The following is a 25,478-nucleotide window of genomic DNA, read 5'->3' as shown; positions in this document are numbered from 1 at the left end:
CTTTAAATGATATTTATATATTAATATTATAAAATGTATTAATCTTTAACATAAGTCATTATTATTAGATATATTATTTAATACAATATTGGTGCTATATACTAATATATTATATATATATATTTAAATATTTTACTTATTTATATGACAGAGGGAGAGAGAGATCACAAGTAAGCAGAGAGGCAGGTGGGGGGTCGTGGGGGGAGGGGAAGCAGGCTCCCTGCTGAGCAGAGAGCAGAGAGCCCTGATGTAGGGCTGGATCCCAGGACCCTGAGATCGTGACCTGAGACGAAGGCAGAGGCTTATTAACCCACTGAGGTGAAAAGTTAATTTCACCTATCACTTTTTTTTTTTTTTTAATGCGGCTACCAGGAAATTTTAAATTACATCTGTGGCTCATTTCATGTTTCTGTCGGACAGCAACACACTGAGAAAGGGTCCACAAGGGCAGGAATCTTTGTTCTGTTCACTGATTACCCACAATGCTTGGAACTCTGCCTGGCTATAGGTAGCACTTCATAAATAATAAGTGAATAGATACAGCAGTTATGAAAAGAGAAACGATACCACCTAAATTAGCAGTTTACGGCCAAGGTGGGAGAGTGGGAGGCAGGAGTGCTGTTAAGGGCCACCGCAATGCACCACTTCAGGTGTGCAAGATGGTGGTGCTGTCCTGAGCACCTGTCCTGAGCACCACCCTCCCCTCCCCCCACTCCTGGCATTAAAAATTAAAGAACATGGGGATGCGACAAAAGCCACACCAGTCTATAAAACTGTGTAATGTTTAATTACTTCAATAACGACCTTTTCAGTTACCTAGACTTCAATTTTCATCCTCTGCATTCCATTATTTCCAACCAACAAGTCATTAATCCTTCATTTACTCTTTGATTTGTTACCTCTGCATCTGTGCCCTGTATTACAGAGCTACACTAGAGAAAGTTCAGGATTAAATAGACTTGGTATACTTCAAAGTCTCAAGATCTGTCTTAGTGCTGTAAAAAATTTGCCACTAGACAAATCCACAGCAAGACTAAAGATTTGACAAAGATATTACACTGATTCATGAACTGTCGAGGTTTCCTAGATGATTTCAAAGGTTCATTCCAATTCTATGATTCTATATTTACAAAAGATCTTCATAACAGTTGTAACAGAAATAAATTCACACTAATTTGGACATCCATTTTTTTATTCTTTTGACAAATGTCTCCGTCACTGACTCTCTCAATACAGATTCTGTTAAAGGTGCTACATGTTGACGGTGAGGACAGACAATCTCAGTCCTTATGAAGCTTTTAAGAATACCAAGGGCAAGGCCTGTATTTGGCCCTGAATGATTAAAGGTGGAGAGGGAAGACCTGAATCAAATGTGTAAAGTTTATAAAGTCCCTCTTTCGTGATGCTTTTCTCTCTTTGTAATTAACTTCCCCTCACTTCAGGGGTCACCTCATATCTTGCCCTAATAAAAAAATGACACAATATCCAATCATTCATACTAGTATATGGATACATCTTAAAATTATCTGTGATACAGTACTATTTTAACAATCCATTTGAATACTAAAGCTCAAACAAGGTATCTACACATTAAGCCTTTTAACTCAATTATGAAATGAAAGGTTTCTATCCCTCAATAAATTAATTTAAACAACAATAAACAGTAACATTTTCTAGAACAGAGATATAGTGCTATCTTAAATTTTTATATTACTTCATAGTTATAAGGAGTATTTTATGAGTCTCACAACAACTCGGTGAAGTAAACTGAAACACATCATCCCTTTTTTAGATGAGGAAACAAATTCAAAGAAATAAAGTGGTCTGTCAAATATCATACAAATATTAACTGGCAAAGCCCATGTCTTCCAGCTTACACAAACATGAATATATGAATTGGTCTCAATATAAGAAAACACAGAGTTGCAAGACTTGCTCTAAGGATGATATTCAAAATATCTGACAATTAGTAAAGGCAATGTCTAATCAAAAGAGTCGCCAACCATAATACCAGTGGTTAAATTAAGAACTGTTATCAGACATAAACAAGCAGTAAAGCTGAGTATTAGGGCAGAATGCCTGCCTTATCCCAGCATTCAAATGCAGATTATTTTAAATGGTGTGTCAGTCAAACAAAACAAGTATATTGTTGTTAAATTCTGCAAATAAGCATTCTCACTTGGCTTGAAAAGTAATCTTAACTGAGTCAGTAATACTGACTTCGTGAGTATTTTATTGAAAATATATGCTTAGGGGCACCTGGGTCGCTCAGTTGTTAAGCATCTGCCTTAGGTTCAGGTCATGATCCCAGGGTCCTGGGACTGAACCCCAAATCTGGGCCCCCTGCTCAGTGGGAAGCCTGCTTCTCCCTCTTCCCCTCTCCCTACCTCTGTTCCCTCTCTCACTTTGTCTCTCTTTGTCAAATAAATAAATAAAATCTTTTTTAAAAAAAGAAAATATAAGCTTAATGCCATTAAAACAAAACTACAAATCAAAGATTTAAACATTTTTAAATGACATAAATAAAAATAGAAGAAAATCAAAGTATCAAATCAGTAGGCAGAAAAGAATAGTTTCTCATCAAAAAAAAGGAAACAAAAAAACTATGAGACTTTGCTAGCTTTGTCTACATAAAAACTATAAGCAGGACCCCTGGGCTGCTCAGTAGGTTAAGCATCTGTCTGCCTTCAGCGCAGATCATGATCCCGGGTCCTGGGATAGAGTTCCATACTAGGCTACTTGCTCAGCAGGGAGCCTGCTTCTCCCTCTGCCGCTCCCCCTGCTTGTGCTCTCTCTCTCTCAAATATATAAATAAAATCTTTTAAAAAAAATTATAAGTTTAGAAAACAGAAAAATACAGAAAATGTAGTAAGATATTTAGTGTATAGATTTAGAACATAAAGAGCTCACATAAATCCATCCTTCAGAAAAACAATAAAACCTAACAAATAAAGAGGCAAAGAAATAAATATACAATTCACAAATATACAAAAACTAAAAACAAAGCTGTTAACATACACAGAAAATATTAAACTTCAGTAATTATCAAAGAAAAGCAAATTAAAACAATGAGGTATCAATTATAAAATTATCCCATATGGATCACAATGTTGCTGAGGATAAGAGCACATGTGTGGCAGACAGGAAGAATATAAAGCATGTGTGCAAGTGATCTAAGAATGTATAAGTATTTTCCAAAATGCCCTAGATAACATTCAGGTGTGAAAAACACTTTATTGAGCACCTGCTCTACATTGAATTTAAAAAATCTTTAACCTACCCTTATGTGACTCCAATCTGGCATGAAAGACAGACTTAAAAACTCACAAACTATTATTTAAAAAAACACTTTTCTTTTTTTTTTTTTTTTAAGATTTTATTTATTTATTTGACAGAGAGAAATCACAAGTAGATGGAGAGGCAGGCAGAGAGAGAGAGGGAAGCGGGCTCCCTGCTGAGCAGAGAGCCCGATGCGGGACTCGATCCCAGGACCCCGAGATCATGACCTGAGCCGAAGGCAGCGGCTTAACCCACTGAGCCACCCAGGCGCCCCTAAAAAAACACTTTTCAAAGTGAAATGCGATCACAGTGGAGAGCAAGTAACTAGGGAAGAAAGTGGAATTGGCATTAAAATTAGGCTCTGAATAAAAAAAAGTAGTTCACAATAAAGAAAAAGAATAGATTTCAAAAGAATAATTAAAAATTAACTGGAGAATACTAGTTATGAAATGGCACCCAGAAATCAAGGCCTGTTTCTTGTTTGTTTTTTTTTTTTGCTTCTATTAAGATGAGAAAAACGGTTAAAAAAAAAAAAAAAATGAAGGGCCAAATTTCAGCCTTCTAAGTACAAAAATGCAGGTAAATCTTAGAAATTTGAAGGAATAAATGATTGCCTGGCCTCTTTTAAATAAATGTCAATGGTATCAAATGAACTTTGGATAAAAGCAGTATCTATATCAACATTTTACAAGCATTTTGTGGCACTAATAAAGAATGAGATAGGAACTTGCATTTATTTAATGGACACTATACAACAGATCTTGAACAAAATGTTTATTTCATGTCTTTTAAACACACTATTTTGTTATAAAGTAGGGAAAGAAGGGAGGAAGTCAGATAGTTGATAGTCATTTTCTTAAATAGCATTTTGTTCTCAAACAAACTTTAAGTATAAGAAACTTCATTTATATATAAACATAGCCAGTTACCAAAGTGACTAGAATTCTATTTGGCAACAGAGGGAACTATTTATTCCCATTACTATATAAAATTTAAAGTAATATCATTTTCATTTCTATAATTAAGACTTTTCATCAGTTTAGAGAGACCACATCCATCTATTTCAAAATGGTCAGGTTTATTTTAAAAACACTTAAAACACACAAACACACACACACACACACACACACCATACAGGAGAGAGGATCTTACTTTATACTGAAGGAGGTAACTATGTTAAGATTTCAGTTCTAAGATGAAAAACTCTTAGACCCTTTCTCAAACCACAGATGACACTTCATTTAGTGGTATTGGTCAAAATCCTTTCCAATGAAAAATTTTATTAAGAGAGTCCTTCATCTGTGGATTTAATTAGGTTATCTTTAATACAAGTTTAATTTTATTTCTATCACTAAGTAAATGGGACAATGTCATTTTAAAATCATTTGAATCACATTTTAAAATCTATTTAAAAAAATAAATAAAGGAAGGTGGGAGAGATATCATAAACCATGAATGAAATACTCAGTAATCAGGGATGGAAATAAGACTTTTATAGTTGAGCTAATACATTAAAAGACGGAAGTCTACATCTGGTTTCAATACTAGTATGAATTCACTGGCAAATTTAAAAAGAATCTCATTGTACAAAAACAAAAAGATGGTTTTGATAGGCTTTAGTCCTCTGGTTACTTTTGTTTCTGAAGTCATATGATTAGTATAATAATATGATACATTTAATATGTCACTGCATATATGGTTTTGATAAAAATGCACCCACCAAATTGTCTCAAGGGCACATGCACAAGCTGTTTTAAAATATACATACTGCCTTAATGTTTTTATGTCAGTAAAAACAAATTTAAGTGAGCTTTTGTACATTCATAAAAAATGAAGAGTTGTAATTTTCTAAAAATGAATCTTAACAATCTTACCTATACCCTACCTTTTTGACATAATTATTTATTTATATAAAATAATGCATTAATTCTCTATTTAGTACCTATGATCTATTTAGAAAATGAGAAAGAATGAGACATAGTTCTCCCTTTCAAGGACTACAGGGACAGCTAACTATATTTGATTATAAAATTTTAAGTTTCAACTTTCACAGTGACTTTTCATAAAGTCTTGAACACCATTTGATGAAAACTCACCAGTCTTTTAAGGGTCTTTAAAGTCCTGGATCAAATCTCACCTCTTTCAAGAAACCACCCTATGCTCCCCAAGTCAGGGTTTGCCTACCCAGTGATGATACTGATAATATTGACAATAGCTTACATTTACTGAGATTTAACTATGTTGGCCATATTACAGCCATAATTTCACTTCATAACCAAACACAACTGTGGGAGGTAAGTACTAACAAGAATTTACTGAGGGCCTGTTATACTGCCCTTGCCTTCATGGTGCTCAAAATTTAGTAGAAAGGGAAGGGCACAGGAACAAATAATTACAACATTAGGTAATGCTGGTAGCAACAGGTTAGCTATAGGGGCACTCCAAGACAGTAGTTCCTAAAGTTGATTATGCATCATAACCAGTACTCTTAAAATAAAATCCAAACCATATCATTTAGCCCTCAAGTCCTTGAACGATACAGCTCCTATCAGCCTTACCAATCTCACCACACAATCTCCCTCCTCCAAGAAGCCTCCACTGAGCAGGTAACTTTTGAGCTGACTCTTGAAGAATGAACAAAGTTTGTCAGGTGACCAAAGAGGGAAGGAAATATTAGCTAAGTGTAAAGGCAACAGACATAAAAATATATGAAGTCCAGTACTAGCGAATGGTTCCTTTGTGTCTGAAGTAACATGTACGGAAAAATACGGCAAGCTGCAAACATAGGTAGGGCCAAACTTTGTTTGAATACTCACAGATTTTTACGTGGAAAGATGATCTGAACATATCTGAACTTTCAGAAAGAAAACTCTGATGGCAGATGCTCAGTCTACTAGTGTGGAAAGCTAGTGTGGGGGGAGATAAGTAATAAAATCACTTGTAATAGTCGTAGAAGAGGAGCAGCAGCCATAGCAGCTAACAAGTATACAAACTTCCTTACCACTCCAATAGCGATCTGTGGTAAAATTAATAATGAACATCTTAAGCAAAATGAGACAAAAGTAGGGAAGATGAAGAAGATCAGAGCATGCAGGGAAGCAGGAAGGCACTAAAAACAAAATCCATACTTCTTTCATGAACAAGCTGAAATTTCCTCAGCACTAAAAAATCGTGTATGACTTAGGTAGCAGCCTCTCAACCCCAAAAAAAAAAATTATTACTAAAAATGAATTTGCCCTCTACCCCAGTAATGCCATTTCTCATAATATTTCCAAGGGACATAATAATTTGTTTGCCAATAAACAAATACAAAAGTTCCTGCAGCTTTTATTATAGTAACAAAAACTGAAAAGCTGGGACTCATTTTATCCAACGTACTGAGAAAAAACGTATTTTGTTACATACTCACGGACCTATATGTACAGTATAGGAAGATCTCTAAGCTATATCAGAAGTTAAAGGAAAAAAAAAATAAAGACACGGTATAGAAGACCTATATACAGTAAGAATCTAAATTATCTAAAATTGTTAAATTTAGGGGTGCCTTGGTGGCTCAGCCAGTTAAGCACCTGCCTTTGGCTCAGGTCATGATCCCAGGGACCCTGCTCAGTGGGGAATATGCTTCTCCCTCTTCCTCTGTCCCTCCCCTGTTCCTACACACACTCTCTTTCTCTTTCTCTCTCTCACTCTCCCTCTCACATGCACACACTCCCTCTCACAAATAAATAAATAAAATCTTGAAATAAAATATAATTGTTAAAATTAGAGATCTGCCACCTAAGGAGCTAAATTCCCATTTTCTGTAAAATTAACTTACAAATATCTCTTGATTTCCTGAGATTAACCAAGACTTTACTGGATAAGACACAAAAATCTTCTCGTATATTTTTTTTAATGCTAGAGAATATTCACTATTTCAACAAATATCTTAAATCATTAATTAAAAATTATATACCATTTTTAAAGTTTTTGCCTTGATAATAGTAAAATGGCAATTTAAGTTTGTGCAGAATTTTCCAGGTTACAAAATGCTCTGACACTCATTCTCTTTGTTCCTCCCAAGAAAGCACTGAGGTAGGTAAAGCAAGTAATATGATATTAGGTCCATTTTAGGCTTAGGCGTCTTAAGTTTAGAGTAGTTACACAATGTACCCATGATCACAGAGCTACTAAGTAACAATGCAGGAATCAGTGCTGAGTCTTCTGGTTCCCTGTCCAAGAGTTCTTCCACTAAACCTTATTACTTCAAAAAATTATTGTCACCGTGTGCTCAAGGTCATACTTAAGACAGGGAGGGAGGGCTTATGGTCCATCTGGCAGTAACAGGCGGTCCACCAGGCAAGGAATGTACCATATAAAAATCAAGTGTATGAAGGTGGGCCTGACTGATGAAAAAGAAATAGAACTGGGAGAAATGCCAAGAAGAACAGCAACTAAGGTGAAGACCGGGTGGTTTACCAGTAAGGGCAGCCAAGGAAATACCTTTGTAAAGTTAATTTACTTAGTTAAGGTGGAAGAGAAAGTCTATTGGAGGAACTATATTGTAATGTGAAAAAATCATAAATAAAAGTGTTTATAATCCAATCAAAAGATTTAGGAAAGATGTAATGCAGCGTAATGTGTATGATGTATTTAATCAGAGATTAAGACTTGGCACATGATTGCTATGAAAAATTTGAAAGGTCTAATCCTATAGTGCATGGTCATGTTAACGCTGTGGCTTGGAACTTTAAGAGGTATGTGTGACATATACTTAGAACTCAGTTTCACTCTGTGGAATACACCAAATAAGGATCAAGAATTACTTTCCATACCAAAGGACCCATTCTCCTAAGATTCTAGTAGAGCTCTGAACAGTAGTATGGCTGAGGCTGAAAAAATTCTCAAGAAAAGATGTCCTGGATACCAGAACTAATACCAAGGTCAGTCCACCTGGTCTGATAAGGAACCATGGGTCTTTATCCTGATGAACAGACTTTCCAGGAGAAGTCTTAGGGCAAACATTTACTGTTGACACAGCAGAAACAGGTTCCCAGAGATACCAGCTTTTCCATCCTTACTGTGACAGAAGGAGAAAGGCTGAAGACCCACCAGTTTCCACTCTCAATGTCAATAAATACCTCTCCTAACACTTAACATACATTTTGGGAGTTATTTAGAGGTGGGTTTTCTTAAATTGTGCTTTATTCCTGATATATTTTGTTCTGTTTCTAGTTTTAGTAAATATATAGAATTATCTTTTATATTTGGCCAATCTAACACCCATTCATTCTTCTCCTGCTAACATATTCTGATTCCCTTTAGGAAATCACTACCTCCCCATTCTCAGAATATGTGTTTCTAGTGGTCAGCTTTATCCTAGCTCCAGGTCAGACACAGATCAAGATCTGATCCAATTACCACATCACATTTATTGGCCACAATGATACACTCAGGGAAAGGCATCTCACCCATTCAGACAGTGAGGCACGAGACTGGTTGCTGAATTTCAACTAGAAAGTATAAAAAACCCAGTAGCTGCTGGCAGCCATCTTGCAACTATGAGGCAAAAAATCTGTGTGAGACTAGAATCAATACAGAAGAATCAAAATAAAAAGATGAATTCAAGTAATTCCATTCATCCTGAATCAGCCATTCATGAAACTAGCTCTGCAAAGATTTTTAGTTATGTGGACAAATAAATTCCCATTTTGGCTTAAGCCAGTTTAGGCTGGGTCTTCTGTAACTTATAACCAAGAGTTAAAACTGACACAGTAAACTTGAAGTTGATACCAAAAAGTGGGGATGTTTCTAGAAAAAAGGTTTGTATAAAGCACAAACCACTGACCCACTCTAAAAATATTAAAGGTTATTCTAGATATTTAACTGCATGAGATCTCTGAAGCTGATTTCTATATTCTACCCCCGAACAAAAGGAATACACTTTTGGGAACAGGGAAAGTAATATAAGCATACTTTTTTAAAAGGAGCATGAGGAGTTTTTCAAGTCTTTTTTGACTTCATTTCCTAGTACCACTTCCCTCAGCTAATAAATGCTTACTCCAAATCGTATTAATATGACATTTAGATTTCTCATTTTACAGATCTCCCTATGCCCATTAGTTTTTATGTCATATATCATATAATCACATAAAATGGTAACCAAACACATTGCTAAAAATCAGTAATTTAGAGAGAGTTGAGGAGTTAAGCAGCAATCTCTTGAAATACCTAAGTCTCAAAGGTAATACTGAAGCTTACATGTAAGAGTTTATCTGACATCCGTCAAGCCTCAGATTCCAACTTCTTTACAATCAACATTTCTTCCCCTCTTACTACTTCTCTCTTGAGAGAAAGAATACATACATTTAATGGGGCTCTTAGGTATTCACCATGAGGAAAACACTGGGAAAAACAGTACAGCAACTCAGTGACTCCCTCCACCCCTCACCACTCTATCTCACCCCACCCAAGAAAAGAAGGAGTAAGGGTATAAACTAGCCATGGTTTTAAATAATAAAAAATTTATGGGATTCTTCCAGAAAAACACAAATCTGTTTAACACAAAGTACATACATTAGAAAACATAACTAGAATATTTTAGCCATTATTATATACAAAAGGGCAGAGAGAGGCTGTCTTTCATGAAATCTGGTTTGCAGATGTTTGGAAAAAAAAATAAAGAAAAAGATTAATAATCTATCACAAAGTCCCATAACTAGTGATTCAAAATGAAAGCTTTCACTACTTACACCATATGTAAATATACATATATACACGCTGTTTATAATCCCTTGATCTGAAGAGAAAGAGAACTGATACTCTACTGTGAAAATGGTCAGTGGGCAGACATTTTAAAATCCTTTCCCACATGAAAAGATTCCTGAAAAAGAGATCAGAAGACAACAGAAAAGCACTCAATATATATGGAGTTGTAAATCCTCTATGAACCAGTATCTATTACACAAAGGGGGAGCATGCAACAAAGTGATTAGGGAAGTCAAACATGAATTAGTTCAATAACACAGAGGCAAATATAAACCCCTGAAAAGCACTTTATGGAACAGAAATCCATACAAATGGAAAAGATGTCTATTATTAGCAATGAAACAATATTAAACTTGAAACTCCAAATAAATCTTAAGTCAGTAAGAAATTAGTATGCCTTCACCAAGGGGAAAAAAAATGTATTTGAAGTAATACAAAACACAAATAAAGGCAGAACACTTTTTTAAAAATACAGTAAATCAAATATTTACTAAAAAGACTATTACGTACAAGGCACTAATTCAAAGGGTACTAAGATAAGACACACCCTAGTAAGTTGTGAATAGCCAATGTCTGATTCTATTAAAGAACTTTTCACTGTACCTAAAAATGCAGCTCTCTTATTAAGTCTATACCTCCCTTATTAACAAAGATAATTCAAAGTACCCATGATAAATACTAGGATTCTGTTCTTGGTTCCACAGTCCTCTAGTATATTCTGCTCAACCACATTCCTGCGTATGTAAGTGAGGTGACAGGCTGATGATGACAGTGGCAAGAGCAAATACATAGTGGGCTTTTTATGTGCTAGGTGATATTCCTTGTACTTCATATATTTAATCTTCAGAACAACTCAAAGTAGTAGGGGTGGTCTTCTTATCCCATTTAGCAGATGAAGAAAATGAATAACGGAGAAGTTAAGAAAGTTGCCCAAATTCACACAGCTAGTATGCAGCAGAACCAGAATTCAAACCCAGATACCCCACCTCCAGAGTCTGCATTCTTAACTACTACAATTCAATCCCAGTAATTAGATATAATTTCAGAAGCTCCTTTCTTCTAATCTATTGACCACTCTACGATTCAGTTTCCCATCTACAACATGGGTCAATAATATTTTTTACTTCATACAGTTGTTTAATCCTTGCATGAGGATTAAATGCAAAAACATACACAATGTGTTTAGAACAGTGCCTGACACATACCAATACTTTATAAATAACTATTCATAAAATATCTATCAAAAATCTATCACTGGAGTTGAGAATAATGGTTATAAAACTAACAATAAGTGAGAATTTACCAGGCAGAATGGTCTTAATGTGGCCTTCACACTTCACACAAAGAAGTGATGTCTAAATAAAACTTGGCTTTCCCAATTCTTTCCATTATAAAACAATAAGCCCCACACAAGCTTTGAGGAAAACACATATACATAACTCAGGAGCTGATTTTCTTCAGTCTGGAACTTCCTCTCCACTATTTTTGTTCCCTCAATTGCTCTCCCACCCCCCACACACAATATCACAGAAATGAATGTCATTCAGGTAAAGATAAATACTAAAAATTTCTCTTATATAGCAAGATAAATGTTTATATATGTTTTAAGACTCAAAATTTATTTGATATTTTAAAGTCACTCTCATCTGGACAGCTGGGTACTAGGTATTCTGAAAGGTTTCAGCCAGAATACTACTCTCACAGTTGCCTTTCCTAAAGAGCTACAGAATTACGGAAACAGAAAGAACAATAGCAATCTTCTAGTCCAAGGTCTAGTGCTGGTCAAGATTTAAATTTGCTTCTAATTTTCTGTTGTGACAACATTCTTGTCTATGTCTCACTGTACAATTATGCTAGGATTTCTCTAAGTACAGATGAAAGAGAATTGTTGGATGGATCCCAGAGTGCGTATACATTCAAATTTATAAGGGATTATCAAATTACTCCTCAAAGTAGTTGTAACAAATACCTAAGAATATGAAAGTTACATAAAATATACATAAGGCGAAGGGGGACTATCACTGACTCAAGTTCAAAAGCCAACCTAAATTTGTAATTAATTTTAGTTACTTGCCTCTCCTCCTCCTGAAACCTCATTAAGCTGATAAAGACTTTCAAAATAAATAAGCTAATAACAAAACAATCACCACAGGAGAGTACAATGAATTTGGAAGCATTCTATAGAAAGAGCCACAGCCAAGAGCAGACAAAGAAGGGTTCTGCAACAAAAGGAGTGATTGCCAGGTAAACTCCAGGCGGCTCCAATTAGCACCATTGGTTGGGGGTGGGGCAGGAGTAAGAAAGGGATGGAAATGGTGGCTAGCTTTTCCATGGAATATGAAAAGAAGAAAATGGAATAAGAAAAGAAAACAAGAAAATAGAATCCCTACTCTACCCCTACCCCCATGCCCATATGTGCAGATAACCTGCATTCTGGCACTGACCCCCACATGGGAGTGGTTCTCAAGAAATTGAACAAGAAACTGAACAAACTGCCTCTGTAGGTCCTTCCCCTAAAAGCCAGCTCCCTGCCCATTCACCCTAAAATTATACTGCTAGTCAAAAGCATTGTCCAATGCTTCCAGTTAGAGTTGGTCAGCTTTGCTGCTGCTCAGCCTTGTCATGGGCAAGACCAGAACAAAGAAAACAAGTGAAACAATCACCACAGACAAAGTGGAGATGATTCTAGAAATAGAAAATAACTTTTTGAAAAGCTTATTTTTTCTTAGAGTGATGAGAAAATCTTTTGCATCTGTGTCTCAGCATTAAGATATTACAAAAAAGGAATGATCAAAAATGAAAGAGTTCTTGTAAATTAAAATATGAAATATGAAAAATACTGAAATAATAAGTTCAGTTAGAAAAGTCAGAAAACAAAGTAGAAGAAACCATCCCCTACCTGCTCCCCAAAAGGCAAAAAGATAAAAAAGAAAAAAAATCTAGGATTAAAAAAAAATAATAATAATATTCAGGAGATTTAGCATCCAATGAAAAAATCAGAAGAGGAGCTTATCAGAGAAAGTGTTCCAAAGCTGAAAAAAGACAGAAGTGTTTACTTGAAAAGAACTGCGTGCTGAACATAAATGATAAAAAGGACTCACACCTAGGCACATTCAGTATCAGAAACATCAGGATAAATAGAAAAGTCTAGAAAGTTCCAGATTTGGGGTGGTGGGAGTGGCAAGTGGGCAGGTAAAAAAAACCTACAAATAAATAAAACTGAGACGCATTAGCTATAACATTAGCAACACCAGATGCTAGAAGGTAATAGACGAAAGCTCTCATAGTTCTAAGAGAAACTAATTTTCAATGCAAATTTCTACATAAGCAAACTACCAATCAACTGTGAAAGCAAGACATTTCAGACATGCAAGGACTCAAATAGTTGACCTCTTATTCTTGTACCATGAAGAAGACAGTTTAGGAAGACTACAAAACAAGGGTGAAAACCAAGGAAATAGGAAATATACAAGAAAATGATGGCACTAACCCAAAAGTCCAGTGAAAAGAAATTCCAAGGATGCAGCTGTACAGCAGACCTAAAAAGCAATGAGTCCACATTAGAACAAGAAATCAGGAAGCTCCAAAGAATGTCTTCTCAAAGAAGAATCACATAAATTCCAGGAAACAGACAAAATGAATAAGAAGGCAGAAGACATTAGCAAAATGATAAAGATGGCATATGCTGCTTCTCTAAACATGAAGGGTGGAGGGTAGGGGGAAAACAAAAGGAATACCTCTAGGAAAAACAAAAAATTATACAGCAACAACATGATCCTAACACAGATCCATCAAAGTACAATGTGGCAACGATTCTGCGCAATTATGTGTGAAAAAAGTAAATCCATTTAAACCAGATGTTGGGACCTTCCTCCTTCAGATGACCTAGAAGTATGACACTGAACTTTTAGAGAAGGAAATATAATTTTAGCATATCATTGTTTCCTCTTCCAAGATGTCCTCTGCCCTCCCTTCTCTGATTCACTGACTCATTCATTCATTCACTCATTCATTCATTCATTCATCCATCCCTCTACGCATGCAATGAATATTTACAGAGCATCCTACATGACAGGCATTGTGCTTGGAATGGAGATAAAGCAGTAAACAAAGAAGATAAAACCCTGCCCTGGTGGAGCTTGCCTTCTAACAAGAGATGACAACCCTTCTTCTAAGAATCTGCTACGGGGTTCTATCTCCAACAAAGCTTTCTCTGAAATTCTGTGTTCAACTAAGATCTTCTCCTTTACTGCTCCTAAAGAATTCTAACTCTTCATAGAGTTGAATTCAGTTTCTACATAGCTATTACCTCAGCAATGTAACAACAGAAAATTTATTAGTTATTTGTACCTCTACTACAGAGCACTGCACCTAGATCAAAAAATGTTTTAACATTTCCATTCAACTGAAATGTAAATAAAACTGCCAAGTAAAATGTAAAGCAATAGAGATGTTAACTATTGTTTAACAGATGAGGAAGCTAAAGTCCCTGTCAGGTAAATGACTTGCTCAGATCATAAAACTAGTCTGTGAAAGAGCCAAAACTAAAATCCACAGTCTTAGGTTAAGTATTTAGCGGCCATATAAAAGAATGGGCCAAAATGGGAAAGAATAACTTTTGGTCTTTATTTTCTCAGAACTTTTCCAAGCACACAACAAATGTCTAAGACATGGACTCTATTTCTTCCATATGTCAAGCCATAGCTTAACAATTACATAAAGACCATTGTGAAAGCTTCTAATCAAAAATATAATCTATTTTAAAAAGCTTCAATCTCATAGAGTTGTGTATTTCTACTTTGCAGTATATAATACTTGAAACACATAAATATTTAGATGTTAGATGACATTTGATATAAAATATACTCATTTTTAAATGTTCCCTGATGAGGAAATCTTCAAAATTATTCCCATAAATATATTTTATAGATTCCCATAAATATTAGACTTTTTGTTCTTTTTAAACTTGAAAACACTAAAAATAAATAAGTAATGCTTACACGAACTTCCACTAATAACAAAAAAAAGGCAAAAGGCTTCTTCTTCATCGGTCAACTTTAACCGTATTAAGGTTAAAGTTATCAAGATACACATTTGCAAATTAAAGCATAAAATTATATTCACATACATACATAAGTTCTATAAAAATAAGGAAATCAATGCAATAGATTCTGTTATTTCACGCATTCCAAGGTTACTGGTAAACATACCTTCTATGGCCTTCCTTTGTTATATGAATGTATCTGTTCAATAACCAGTAATATTAAAACTAAATTAGAAGTAGCCATGCAAATTATAACCTAGCTACAAAAATACAACACTGAATAGAGAGTTGTTTTATATACATAGGACAAGAAGCCAAGGAATGGATCCTGTTTCCCTTCAACAAACATTTATCAAAGCTTTGCTAGATGCCAGAAGCTACTCCAGGCACTTATATTTCCAAAATGAATACATAAAAATGTCTGTCCTCGAGTGGTTTACACTAAGGAAAGGCAACTGCAACTATTCTTCTAAACACCAACAGCTGACCAATTAAGTGTGCTTTCTAGATACCACAGCAGAGCTATCTATACGTAGGTTTCACCAATAGTCAATTACTAAAACACATGACATTAGGGCTTGAGCTGTATTTGTGAGTCTGATCACAGAAATCAGGAATTTAACTCACATATATTTATAGATGCCCCAACACTCAGAAGTTGAAAGATTTAATGAATACTAACTATATGTTCATATAGCAAAGATTTAATGAATACATCTACTTAACATCTCATTTACTCATAATGCACCCAGGAGACTCAGAGAAACTCTAATCACACACTGGAATATAGTCTTCAACTTCATCCTATTTCTAGTAGGAACACGAGGGGGTGTGGAAGAGGGAAAGCAATTACCACAATCACCATTCATTATCAGCTCAAATGCCAACTCTCTGATCTGCCCCATGTTAAGGAGCAACATTTAAATAGATACAATCCTAACCCTTTGTTGCTCAGCCTCAGTTCCAATCACTGGAATATGCTTAATTAATTCTTAAACCTAAATCTATGCCTATCTTTTCCTAGGTGTTTCCCAAAGAAAAAGTATAGGTCAAGGTATAAAACTTCTGAAAGATGTATTTTGAAGCTCCTTCTTTATTATCTATTCTGACAATAAGATAATTGGTTTCATGACTTTTAAAATATATGAAGGGCTCATTTAACTATTAGCAAACTGTCAGGCAATCCTGAAAACTGGTAAGAAAAATGCCAACAACAATAACAAAAAGATAAGCATAAAGAGGAATAAAAGAGCTAATACACACAAAAAAAGGTGCAAAGTCTACCTACTGGTTAAAATATGTAAAAAAGCAATAACAATAGTAAAAATTATAATAATAATAGCAGTTAGAATTTATTATGCTTGTAAATATACAGTAAAGACTTACCTAATTAATTAATGAACCAATCAGATAAGAAACTACTCAAGAAAACGGGAAAAGTTTCAAAGAGAACATGAGAGGTGAGATAGATGGTCCCTCATGGATGAAAATTCACTAGGCAAAGCCTGAGGGTAAGGGAAACACTCAAAGGCAGAGGAGAGGATAAGGCAGTAACATTTACAAAAACACCAATATATGAATCTAGTTTCTATTGTAGGAGCCATCTCTATTCTCAAGTGCATAATAAAAGTGACAAGTTATAAAACTGTACAGACAAGAAGGAGGTAAGGCACAAACAATGTTCTACTTCAAGCTAAAAAGATTAAACTTAAGTGCTTTTTAAAAGGTATGTAACTTAATCAGATTTGTTTTTTCCTGTATCTTTAATTTTCAAGGAAACATCTAATCAAAACCAGATAGCAATTGATAATTAAAAATCAGCAGGACTTTACCCCTAATGAGATATCTTTCAAAGACAAGCACAATTCTACAAAAAGACATTACTTAGGTGGTCTTCCAAAAGTCATTCCTTTTAAATCAAAACCTAAAAGAAACTGCCAACCTAGAATTCTTTACCCAGTAATTACATCATTCAAAAATGATCGCCATCATACCCACATAAAAGCACTAAAGGACGTGTTCTTCAAGCAACTGAGAAATGCAGAAAAGAATAAGGAACAATAAAAAGCATAAACACTGACAATATAAACAATAAGAATGTCTTGCGCTGTTTAAAATGTACTGAATAGGTACATTAAATTAATAAATTAAAATAAATAACAAAGCATATAACAAAAAACAAAAGAGAATATAAACTCTAAAAAAAAAAGTTCCCATACCCTTAGGAAAAAAGTGATTGCTCTGTGACCATGAAAACAAATAATTACTAGAGTGAATTTTAATGGATCAAGGACAACTGTTTCATTGGTCACATTTTTGAAAGCCAGCCAATTAACTGGTAACAGCCACACCTCTGAAATTTAGATAATTAGGATTATCACTCCAGTGATCATTCCTATAAAATGATCAAATATTTACAATGTCCAGGCATTTTTTTAAAAAAAAGGAATGATACAAATTTTATATTATTAATCCTCCCAATAGTGGAACTCTTTTCTGATACTACATAAATGAAAGAAAAGCAGGATGCAAATATTCTAGAGATTTAACAGGAGCTGTTATCGAAGGCAATATCCGGAAACAATAAACCTACAGCTCCTGATCCTATCCTGAGCTGCTCTGAGTTCTTTTTCATATCTGGGAATCAGATTCTTCCATGCTACCCCACACCCAAGGATAACTGTTCTGTGAGAATAACAAACTATTCCAAATGTGTGACTCCCCAGTATATTCAGTGGATTCTGTCTTCCAAAAAAAAAAAAAAAAGAATGTGAATGGGGTAAAATATTCCCTTTGATAAGAGGTAAAGGAGATTCCTGAGGATAATGACTCATTCATATCTGTATTTTATAACTACAGCATACCTTCACAGTTTGTAATTATTGGCAATAAGATAATAAAGTACTTGAATCCAATATTTCCTATCTATTCACAATGGTAATATTAAAATTTAAAATCAAAAAACCAGATTTTCCATTTCATACACTTTTACTTCATATTTCTAATACTTGAAATACTTTCTAATACTTGAAATAATTTAAAATGCCAAATGCACTGAGTTTAGCTCTGAAATGATTTTAAAACACTTCTCCAACTGGAATAAAATTCTTTTTAATTAAACCATTGTTCTGCCACTCAAGAATCTTCTGATTTACATAAATACTAGTTAAGTGCCATAGAAATTCTGAAATATATAATTAGAATGTCACAAATCACTTAATTCATTCTGTCAAAACAGGGATTATTTTAATTTCTATCTCTCTTCTTTTAAAAAGAAATCCTATTTACTTTATTTTCTCTAACAGAAAAAAAAAAATTAGTAGGATAAACTTACAACATATTTCACCAAACTTTAAAATGATTCTGGTTAACCACAAATTGACTCAAGTAGTTAAATATTTTTCTGAATGTATTTCACTGAAATACGTCTGACATCATACAGTAATGTCATAAAGTAATTAGGTTACTATTCTACAGAATTACTAATTATTTCACTGATTCATTCTTACTCTAAATTCACAGATAAAAAGGTCACTTTTGACCTTATGAATTATCCAAGTAAATTAGATGCATTTCTAGCATAAATTAAACAATTTTGTTAATAACTCTTTTACTTAGAATTAAAGCATAACCATAAAAAGGTACTATTAAATAACACATCTCACTAATTTGAATTCAGACACACAGACACACACACAATTATGAGCTAGCTTTATCATTTCCCAATTTCCTGACAATATTTGGGAAAATAAAGACAAAATTTGTTTTCAATTATTTTTTAAAATTCAGAAACCTAAAACTCCAGGTGTTTACCATAGATTATAACACAAAAAACTTAAAGAAGAATATTATGAACTTTAAATAAAATTCTAGCCATAACTTACATACTGATTCTAAATGAAGAAGTGGAGTACTATGGTAGATTCTCGGTGATTTACCAAAAATTTCCTAACAAATAAATCAAACAATTATATGACTCTCAAATTTGCCATACAAAGACATATGGCTGGTTCTCACACCTCGTACTAGATCCTTTTACACTGTAAAACCTCTTCGTTTGTCACCACTGATATTTCCTTTGTAACAAAATACTACCTAGTTAGATTCTAAAGTATGAATCTTTAGAAATGAGATTAGCAAAACAATTTAAAAATACTTACCGTCTTATTTCGTAATCTAATTATGTCCGAGACAGAGCCAGCTCCGCAGTACTCCATAACAATCCAGAGGTCTGTGTTCTTAAAATAACTGCCATAGTACTTTACAACATATGGGCTAAAGAAAAATACACAGACAATCAAACTTAGTTAATTCCCAAAGAAAATTATTTCTTAATCCCAAGACAAAGTATTTCCAACATTTCATACTGTCCCAGTAAGTTAACTTAATGAGTAAATATCCTTGTACATCAAATTGTCTATATGTAGAATTCAGCAACTGTGTGTAATTAGGCTTTAATTCATGGATGAAATTTAACAGGATTACAAAGCAGAGGAGGCCCAAATGCTTTGAGTGATTCCCAAGAAAATAAGGCTTTGTTTTGGCAAAGAATTTAGTATATAACATAAGGAACAAATGAAGATATTTTAATAAAGCATTTTAAATATAAATCTTTAAGGAGTTTGCATTCAGTCAAATACGACTACTCAACTTAAAAAATACTCTATAATTCAACGAAGCCCAAAAAATTATTTTTAATGCTCTTTTATTTGGGCCTTTAAAATCTCAGAGTTGTTTTTTTTTTAAAGACTTTATTTATTTATTTGACAGAGAGCGCGAGAGACACAAGCAGACAGAGCAGCAGAGCTCCAGAGAGGGAGAAGCAGGCTCCCCACTGAGGGACCCCAATGTGGGGCTTGATCCCAGGACCCTGGGATCATGACTGGAGCTGAAGGCAGTTGCTTAACCAACTGAGCCACTCAGGTCTCCTGATTACAACTATTTTTGCTTTAAATTCAGATAAGTAAAACTAACAATTCAAAATATTTCTGAACTGAAGTGTTATGTCTTTCAGAGCAAAATATAAACTATGTTTATAGCCTGTTTTTAGGAAGACTTAGAAAGAGAAAAAGAGTCACATGTTTATTTAATATTTAATACTTACTTAATATTTATTAAGGGCAAGCTATATATACTGATATGTAAAACATCTTGCCCAACTCAAAAAGGCAAAGTATCCATATTCATAGAATACATAAAAAATAAAAACAAGGTAACATAAACTACATAGTAGACAGTTTAAATGCTATAAGAACTAAAATAAGGAAATGGCAGAGCCAGCAGAAAGAATTTGTAGAAAGGGGGGCGCCTGGGTGGCTCAGTGGGTTAAGCCGCTGCCTTCGGCTCAGGTCATGATCTCAGGGTCCTGGGATCGAGTCCCACATCGGGCTCTCTGCTCGGCAGGGAGCCTGCTTCCTCCTCTCTCTCTCTGCCTGCCTCTCTGCCTACTTGTGATCTCTCTCTGTCAAATAAATAAATAAAATCTTAAAAAAAAAAAAAAGAATTTGTAAAAAGGGAGGGATTTGCTATGAAAGAAAGGTTAAAATTTCAAAATATGGGTGAAGAAGAGATAAGAACATTCTAGAAAAAAGAAAGGCCATGAGCAAGGGCACAAAATAGAAAGGACAAAACAAGAATGGCATAATTAGAGGACAACTTGTTCAAAAGATAATTGTATCCAATAGCAGTTATCATGAAAAGTGGCAATAAATAAGATACAAGAACCAAATTAGCAAAAAAAATAATAAATGGAAAGTATTATAAGAGACTACATAAAGAGACCACCAAAATAAGAGGTCAAAGAGGACGGTCAGGGAAGACTTCTCAGTAGGGCCTTTAATTTTAGCCAACTCATCAATCAAGGGTAGAGCAGACTGAAGCTTAAGGACTCACACTAAAAAGGAAGCTACAAGACTGGAATTCCCTCCTCTTTTATCCTTCTGCTCCTTGTTACCTAGTACAGACTTGCTTCCTAACTGGTCTCCTTGTCACAGTCTTCTCCCCCATTCTAATCTGTGCTTTTGACAAGGTTACCTTTCTTTAAAACAAAAGTAAAATAAACTGATCATATTGCTCTCCCATTTAAAAACAACAACAACAATAACAAAAAACTACAAAACTTTCAATGGCTCTCCATTACTGAAAGGAAAAGATCTTAAGTGCTTCATATCACATATAGGGCTTTCCAAATCTACCTCTCTACCCACATCGCTCATACTCCCCATCTGACACCATCTGACACCTTTATTCTGCAGACACACTCAACTTCGGTAGGTGCTGAGATTGGAAAGTAAATACCAGGAGTTCCTAAGTATTCACTGGACCAAGAAGTAAAGTGCTTGTTTACAAGCAAATGAAACCAACCTACACACCCAGAACTTCAACTTGTGGGAAACATAAGAAAGACTTCTTTAAATACATTTCTTTAGGGTATGAGTCCCTTTGTAGAAACCTTACAGAGAGTCTGCTCTCAAGAAACACCTGTGACCCAGGTCCTACCCCTTAGGGGTTCTAATCCAGCAGGTCTTTTAAAAGCTCTTTGGTGACTCTGATATAGACCCAGAGTTAAACCTCACTCCAGGAGAACAGTCTTCAAAGAGCTTCTTTCAATATTAATGTTCTCATTCAAAATTTTGGAAAGTATTAAGTAACAATAAATTCAATTCTATTCCCTGAAAAGCACACAGAAAACATATATTTTTATCTTGCAATACAGTGGAGTAATCAGCAGTTCTAAGGGTAGGACTGACAGCCCTTATGAAAATTAGGGGTTCTAACTTGGGTGGCTATCTGAAAAAGCAACTCTATTTCTCTTTAGGGGTGAGTCAAGAAAATGGCTTTGGGGACAGGTAAATTTCTCTTCAAAAAATACTTTGTGGTCCATTCTAACACATAATCAAGTCCATGGATCAAGGTCCAATAGTTCTATATCATAAAACATGGTCTCAATAATGGTAACCTAGAAAAGTATCAAGCAGATAGGGCTAAACAGCCACGTGAAGGATGCATACCTAAATACAGTTTCTATCATTCATTCAACATTCATTCATTGACCCTCTGCCTAAGCCAGATATTCAATATGCAGTGGTGAACCACACAAACACAATTCTGACTCAAAGAGCACACACCAGCATGAAATACACTGGTCTGAGAGAAGTAAACCCACAGAAAAATACAATTACTAACTGTAGTTTTAAAAGGGGAGGGGGCTGCCATAAGATAAACCGGCTGAGACTTTATTTTGCATTCATGAGGTTAGGTGCCAGTCTGGCTTGCTCTCCATTTTAGCCCCAGTACCTCCCTTCTTATATGTACCCAAAAAAGCGGTGAATAAGTGAGCAAAGAAATAATCACAGAAAAACTGACAGAAGGGACCTAATGCAGACCTCCCTAAAAGAATAATATTTAAGGCAAGACTCAACGGTTGGTTGGAAGTTAACCAGATAAAGAGCATCCAGGCACCAAGAACTTAGGTGCAAAGATGCTGAGGAGAGAAAGAGCAAATCATCCTTAAGAAGTCAAAAGATGAGTCTGCCTAGAATTAAGTGACTATAGACTACTGTTGAATACAATGTAGTTGCAGATGGAGGCAGGAGCCTGATAATGAAGAGCCTCAGAACCAAGGTAAGGAAATTGGGCTTTATTAGATATGTAAAAGAAGATCTGAGAAGAAATTTAAGCAGAGCAGTATGATGACCTAATTTACACTTTTAAGATTTCTCTGGCTGCTGCATCAAAGCTAGATTGTAGGAAAGCAAATATGGACACAGGTAGAACAATTAGAAAATCATGTTAATATAGGCATGCAAGAGATTGCATTGGGACTTTTTATTTTCTGTATTTGTGTGCTTTGACATCTGTGACCTGCTAACAAGGCCTGCACTGTCCCTCATCAGGATCAGTACCTGCAAGTAAGTGCTCCCTTCACATGCAATCAAACCAATCAGAAGTCCAAAACCCCCCACCACCTCCAGAGCCACTATTTCCCTAACCTCATCAACCCAGAGCCAAATACCAGACAAGGAGGGACTGCCCTACACCCCTGACCCACTGAAATCACTAGAACTAACCAATCCAAAACCTGTTTACCCTATCTCATCCATTCCTTCCCACAGAACTACAACAAAGGCTCTTGTCCATGTTTTCTGCTCTCTTCCTCTGCCTCCTAACCGACCCTGGTGCTTCCCTGTATAAGCCTTCCTTCCCCTTCTCACCAGATCTTGTATGATAGGCTCGCATCTCTTGGGATCCAGAAGTATAACAATTTATCTCACCATACTTAAATAATAATAAAACCTACATTTGTAAAATGCCATGAGGTGAGTTGGAGTGGGAGTGGAAAAAAAAAAAAAAAAACCAGAAGAGAGAACAAAACAAATTCCAGAGATATTTGCAAGGTAACATTCAGCAGAAGCTGATAACGACAGAGACTGGCAAACTAGTAAGCAAGTCTTCAGGGCTTTATTCACTGTGTCTCCCTTCAACTGCACACTGAACATAAGTTTAAGACTGGCCAATGAAGATTAAAATTTAAAGCTGTAATTAAAAAAAAATTACATACACAGATACAAATATGTTCAGCGAGAGTACAAGACCTGGGATTTCTGACTCAGGCTGTTTCCACTGACACAAATCGTTCATTCAAATTCATTCATCATTCATTCAGGTTATCATTTTAAAATAATCAGCATTCACTGAACAACATATTATGGCCTAATGACAGAAGCTAGGGAGAAAAATGGGTAGACTTTAGTGACAAGAAATGTCAGTCAAGGCAATGGGGAATCCCTGAAGAAATTCATGCAAGAAAATAATACAATCAAATAGCATTTAAAGCGGATTATCACATGTGAGACTGTCAGGGGCCAAAGGGAACACTCTTCATTTCAGCTGGCCAGTTAACTAACTGTATGGTTATTTAGATATCCTAATATCTATTTTTAAACCATACACTGATTCTTGAATGCTAGCAAGGAGGCAGAGTTTCTTCAAGACACAAGCTCTATGTTATTTATATAATTTTAAGCAACATACAAAATTCTAATTCAGCCGTAATTCCTAAGAATCTTGACTAAGCCACTGTATGGACTTACAGGACATATGAGAACCCAGCAATTCTGTATATTTTTAGCACAGCTAAATCGTTCAATATGACTTAGAAAATTCCACTGGGGGGAGGCACAAGGAAGACATAAGTCAAATTACTGCACACACCAGGAAGCAAAGGTGAAATGTGATGCCTTGATAACTGGGGTGGCAATCATGAGCCATGTTCCGCTCCTTTCTCCCGGGCCATCTCCCACCACCTCCTTCTCCTGTCCCATGTATTCGTTTCCCTTCCCCTGTTTAACACCTTCAACCCAGTGAAACTACGTATCATCTTTCCCCACTTTCACGGGGGGAGGGTTCTCCCTGTCATTCCATGCCTAATGACCATATCATCTCCATTCCTGTCTCCTTTTCACACCTCCTCTACACCATTTATCCTGCCAGTCTTCTGCCAGTATCACAATTCAAAATAGAAATAATATAAAATGAGAAGTGAGAAAAACCAGAGCGAAAAGTGGAAGCAGCACTACAAATTCTTATGGTCTATTTGCACCTTAAATAAACACTACTTGTGGTACAAATTATTTGTAGTGAATCGTTATGTTTAAGCTTCTTAAAGAAATTTAAATGTTAATTTTTACTGCCTAAAAGGTAACTAACATTTTTATACTAAGTTGAATTTCATTGTAACTGAAGATAACCATGTATTGCTAAAGGTATTTTTAATAGTTTTTATTTTTCAGAGGTTTAGGTTCACAGTAAAATTGAGTGAAAGATACAGAGACTTCCCACACACTCCCTGTCCCCAGACAAGAATAGCTTCGCCCATCACCAACACGCCCCTCCTGAGCACACAAATGAGAATCTACTCTACGCTGACATCATACCCAGTAGTTTCTCTACACTAAAAATCCTCCGTGCCCTGCCTATTCATCCTTCCCACTTTCCTAACCCCTACCAACAACTGATCCTCCATAGTTTTGTCTTTTCCAGAATATCATAGAGTGGTAGCTTTTCTGACTGGCTTCCTTCACTTAAAAATATGCATTTAAGTTTCCTCGCTGTCTTCTCATGGTTTGATAGCTCATTTCCTTTTAGTGCTGAATAATATTCCACTGTTGGGATGTACCACAGTCTGCACTCACCTACTGAAGGACATGTCAGTTCCTTCCAAGTTTTTGGTAATTATGAATAAAGCTGCTATAAACATCCATGTGCAGGTTTTTATGTGAACATAAGTTTCAGCTCCTTTGGGTAAACACCAAGAAGTATGACTGCCGGATCATATGGTTAAAAGTATGTTTAGTTTTATATGAAACCAACCAGACTAACTTCGAAACGGGCTGTAGTATTCAGCACT

At 35.3% G+C, this 25,478-nt stretch overlaps 1 protein-coding gene across 1 annotated transcript in view; it reads right to left on the bottom strand.

Annotated features, from left to right (window-relative positions):
• The window catches only part of STK3 (serine/threonine kinase 3), a 283,945-nt gene that overhangs the window by 200,673 nt on the left and 57,794 nt on the right, over window positions 1-25,478 (bottom strand). Inside the window, exon 4 of the mRNA XM_044245221.1 lies at window positions 19,231-19,345. Within this exon, the coding sequence (XP_044101156.1) occupies window positions 19,231-19,345 (115 nt within the window). The remainder of the gene's footprint in view (window positions 1-19,230; window positions 19,346-25,478) is intronic.

The sequence above is a fragment of the Neovison vison genome, chromosome 4 (genome assembly GCF_020171115.1).
Source record: "Neovison vison isolate M4711 chromosome 4, ASM_NN_V1, whole genome shotgun sequence".
Classification (NCBI taxonomy): domain Eukaryota; kingdom Metazoa; phylum Chordata; class Mammalia; order Carnivora; family Mustelidae; genus Neogale; species Neogale vison.
This window is presented reverse-complemented; position numbering and strand designations above follow the sequence as displayed.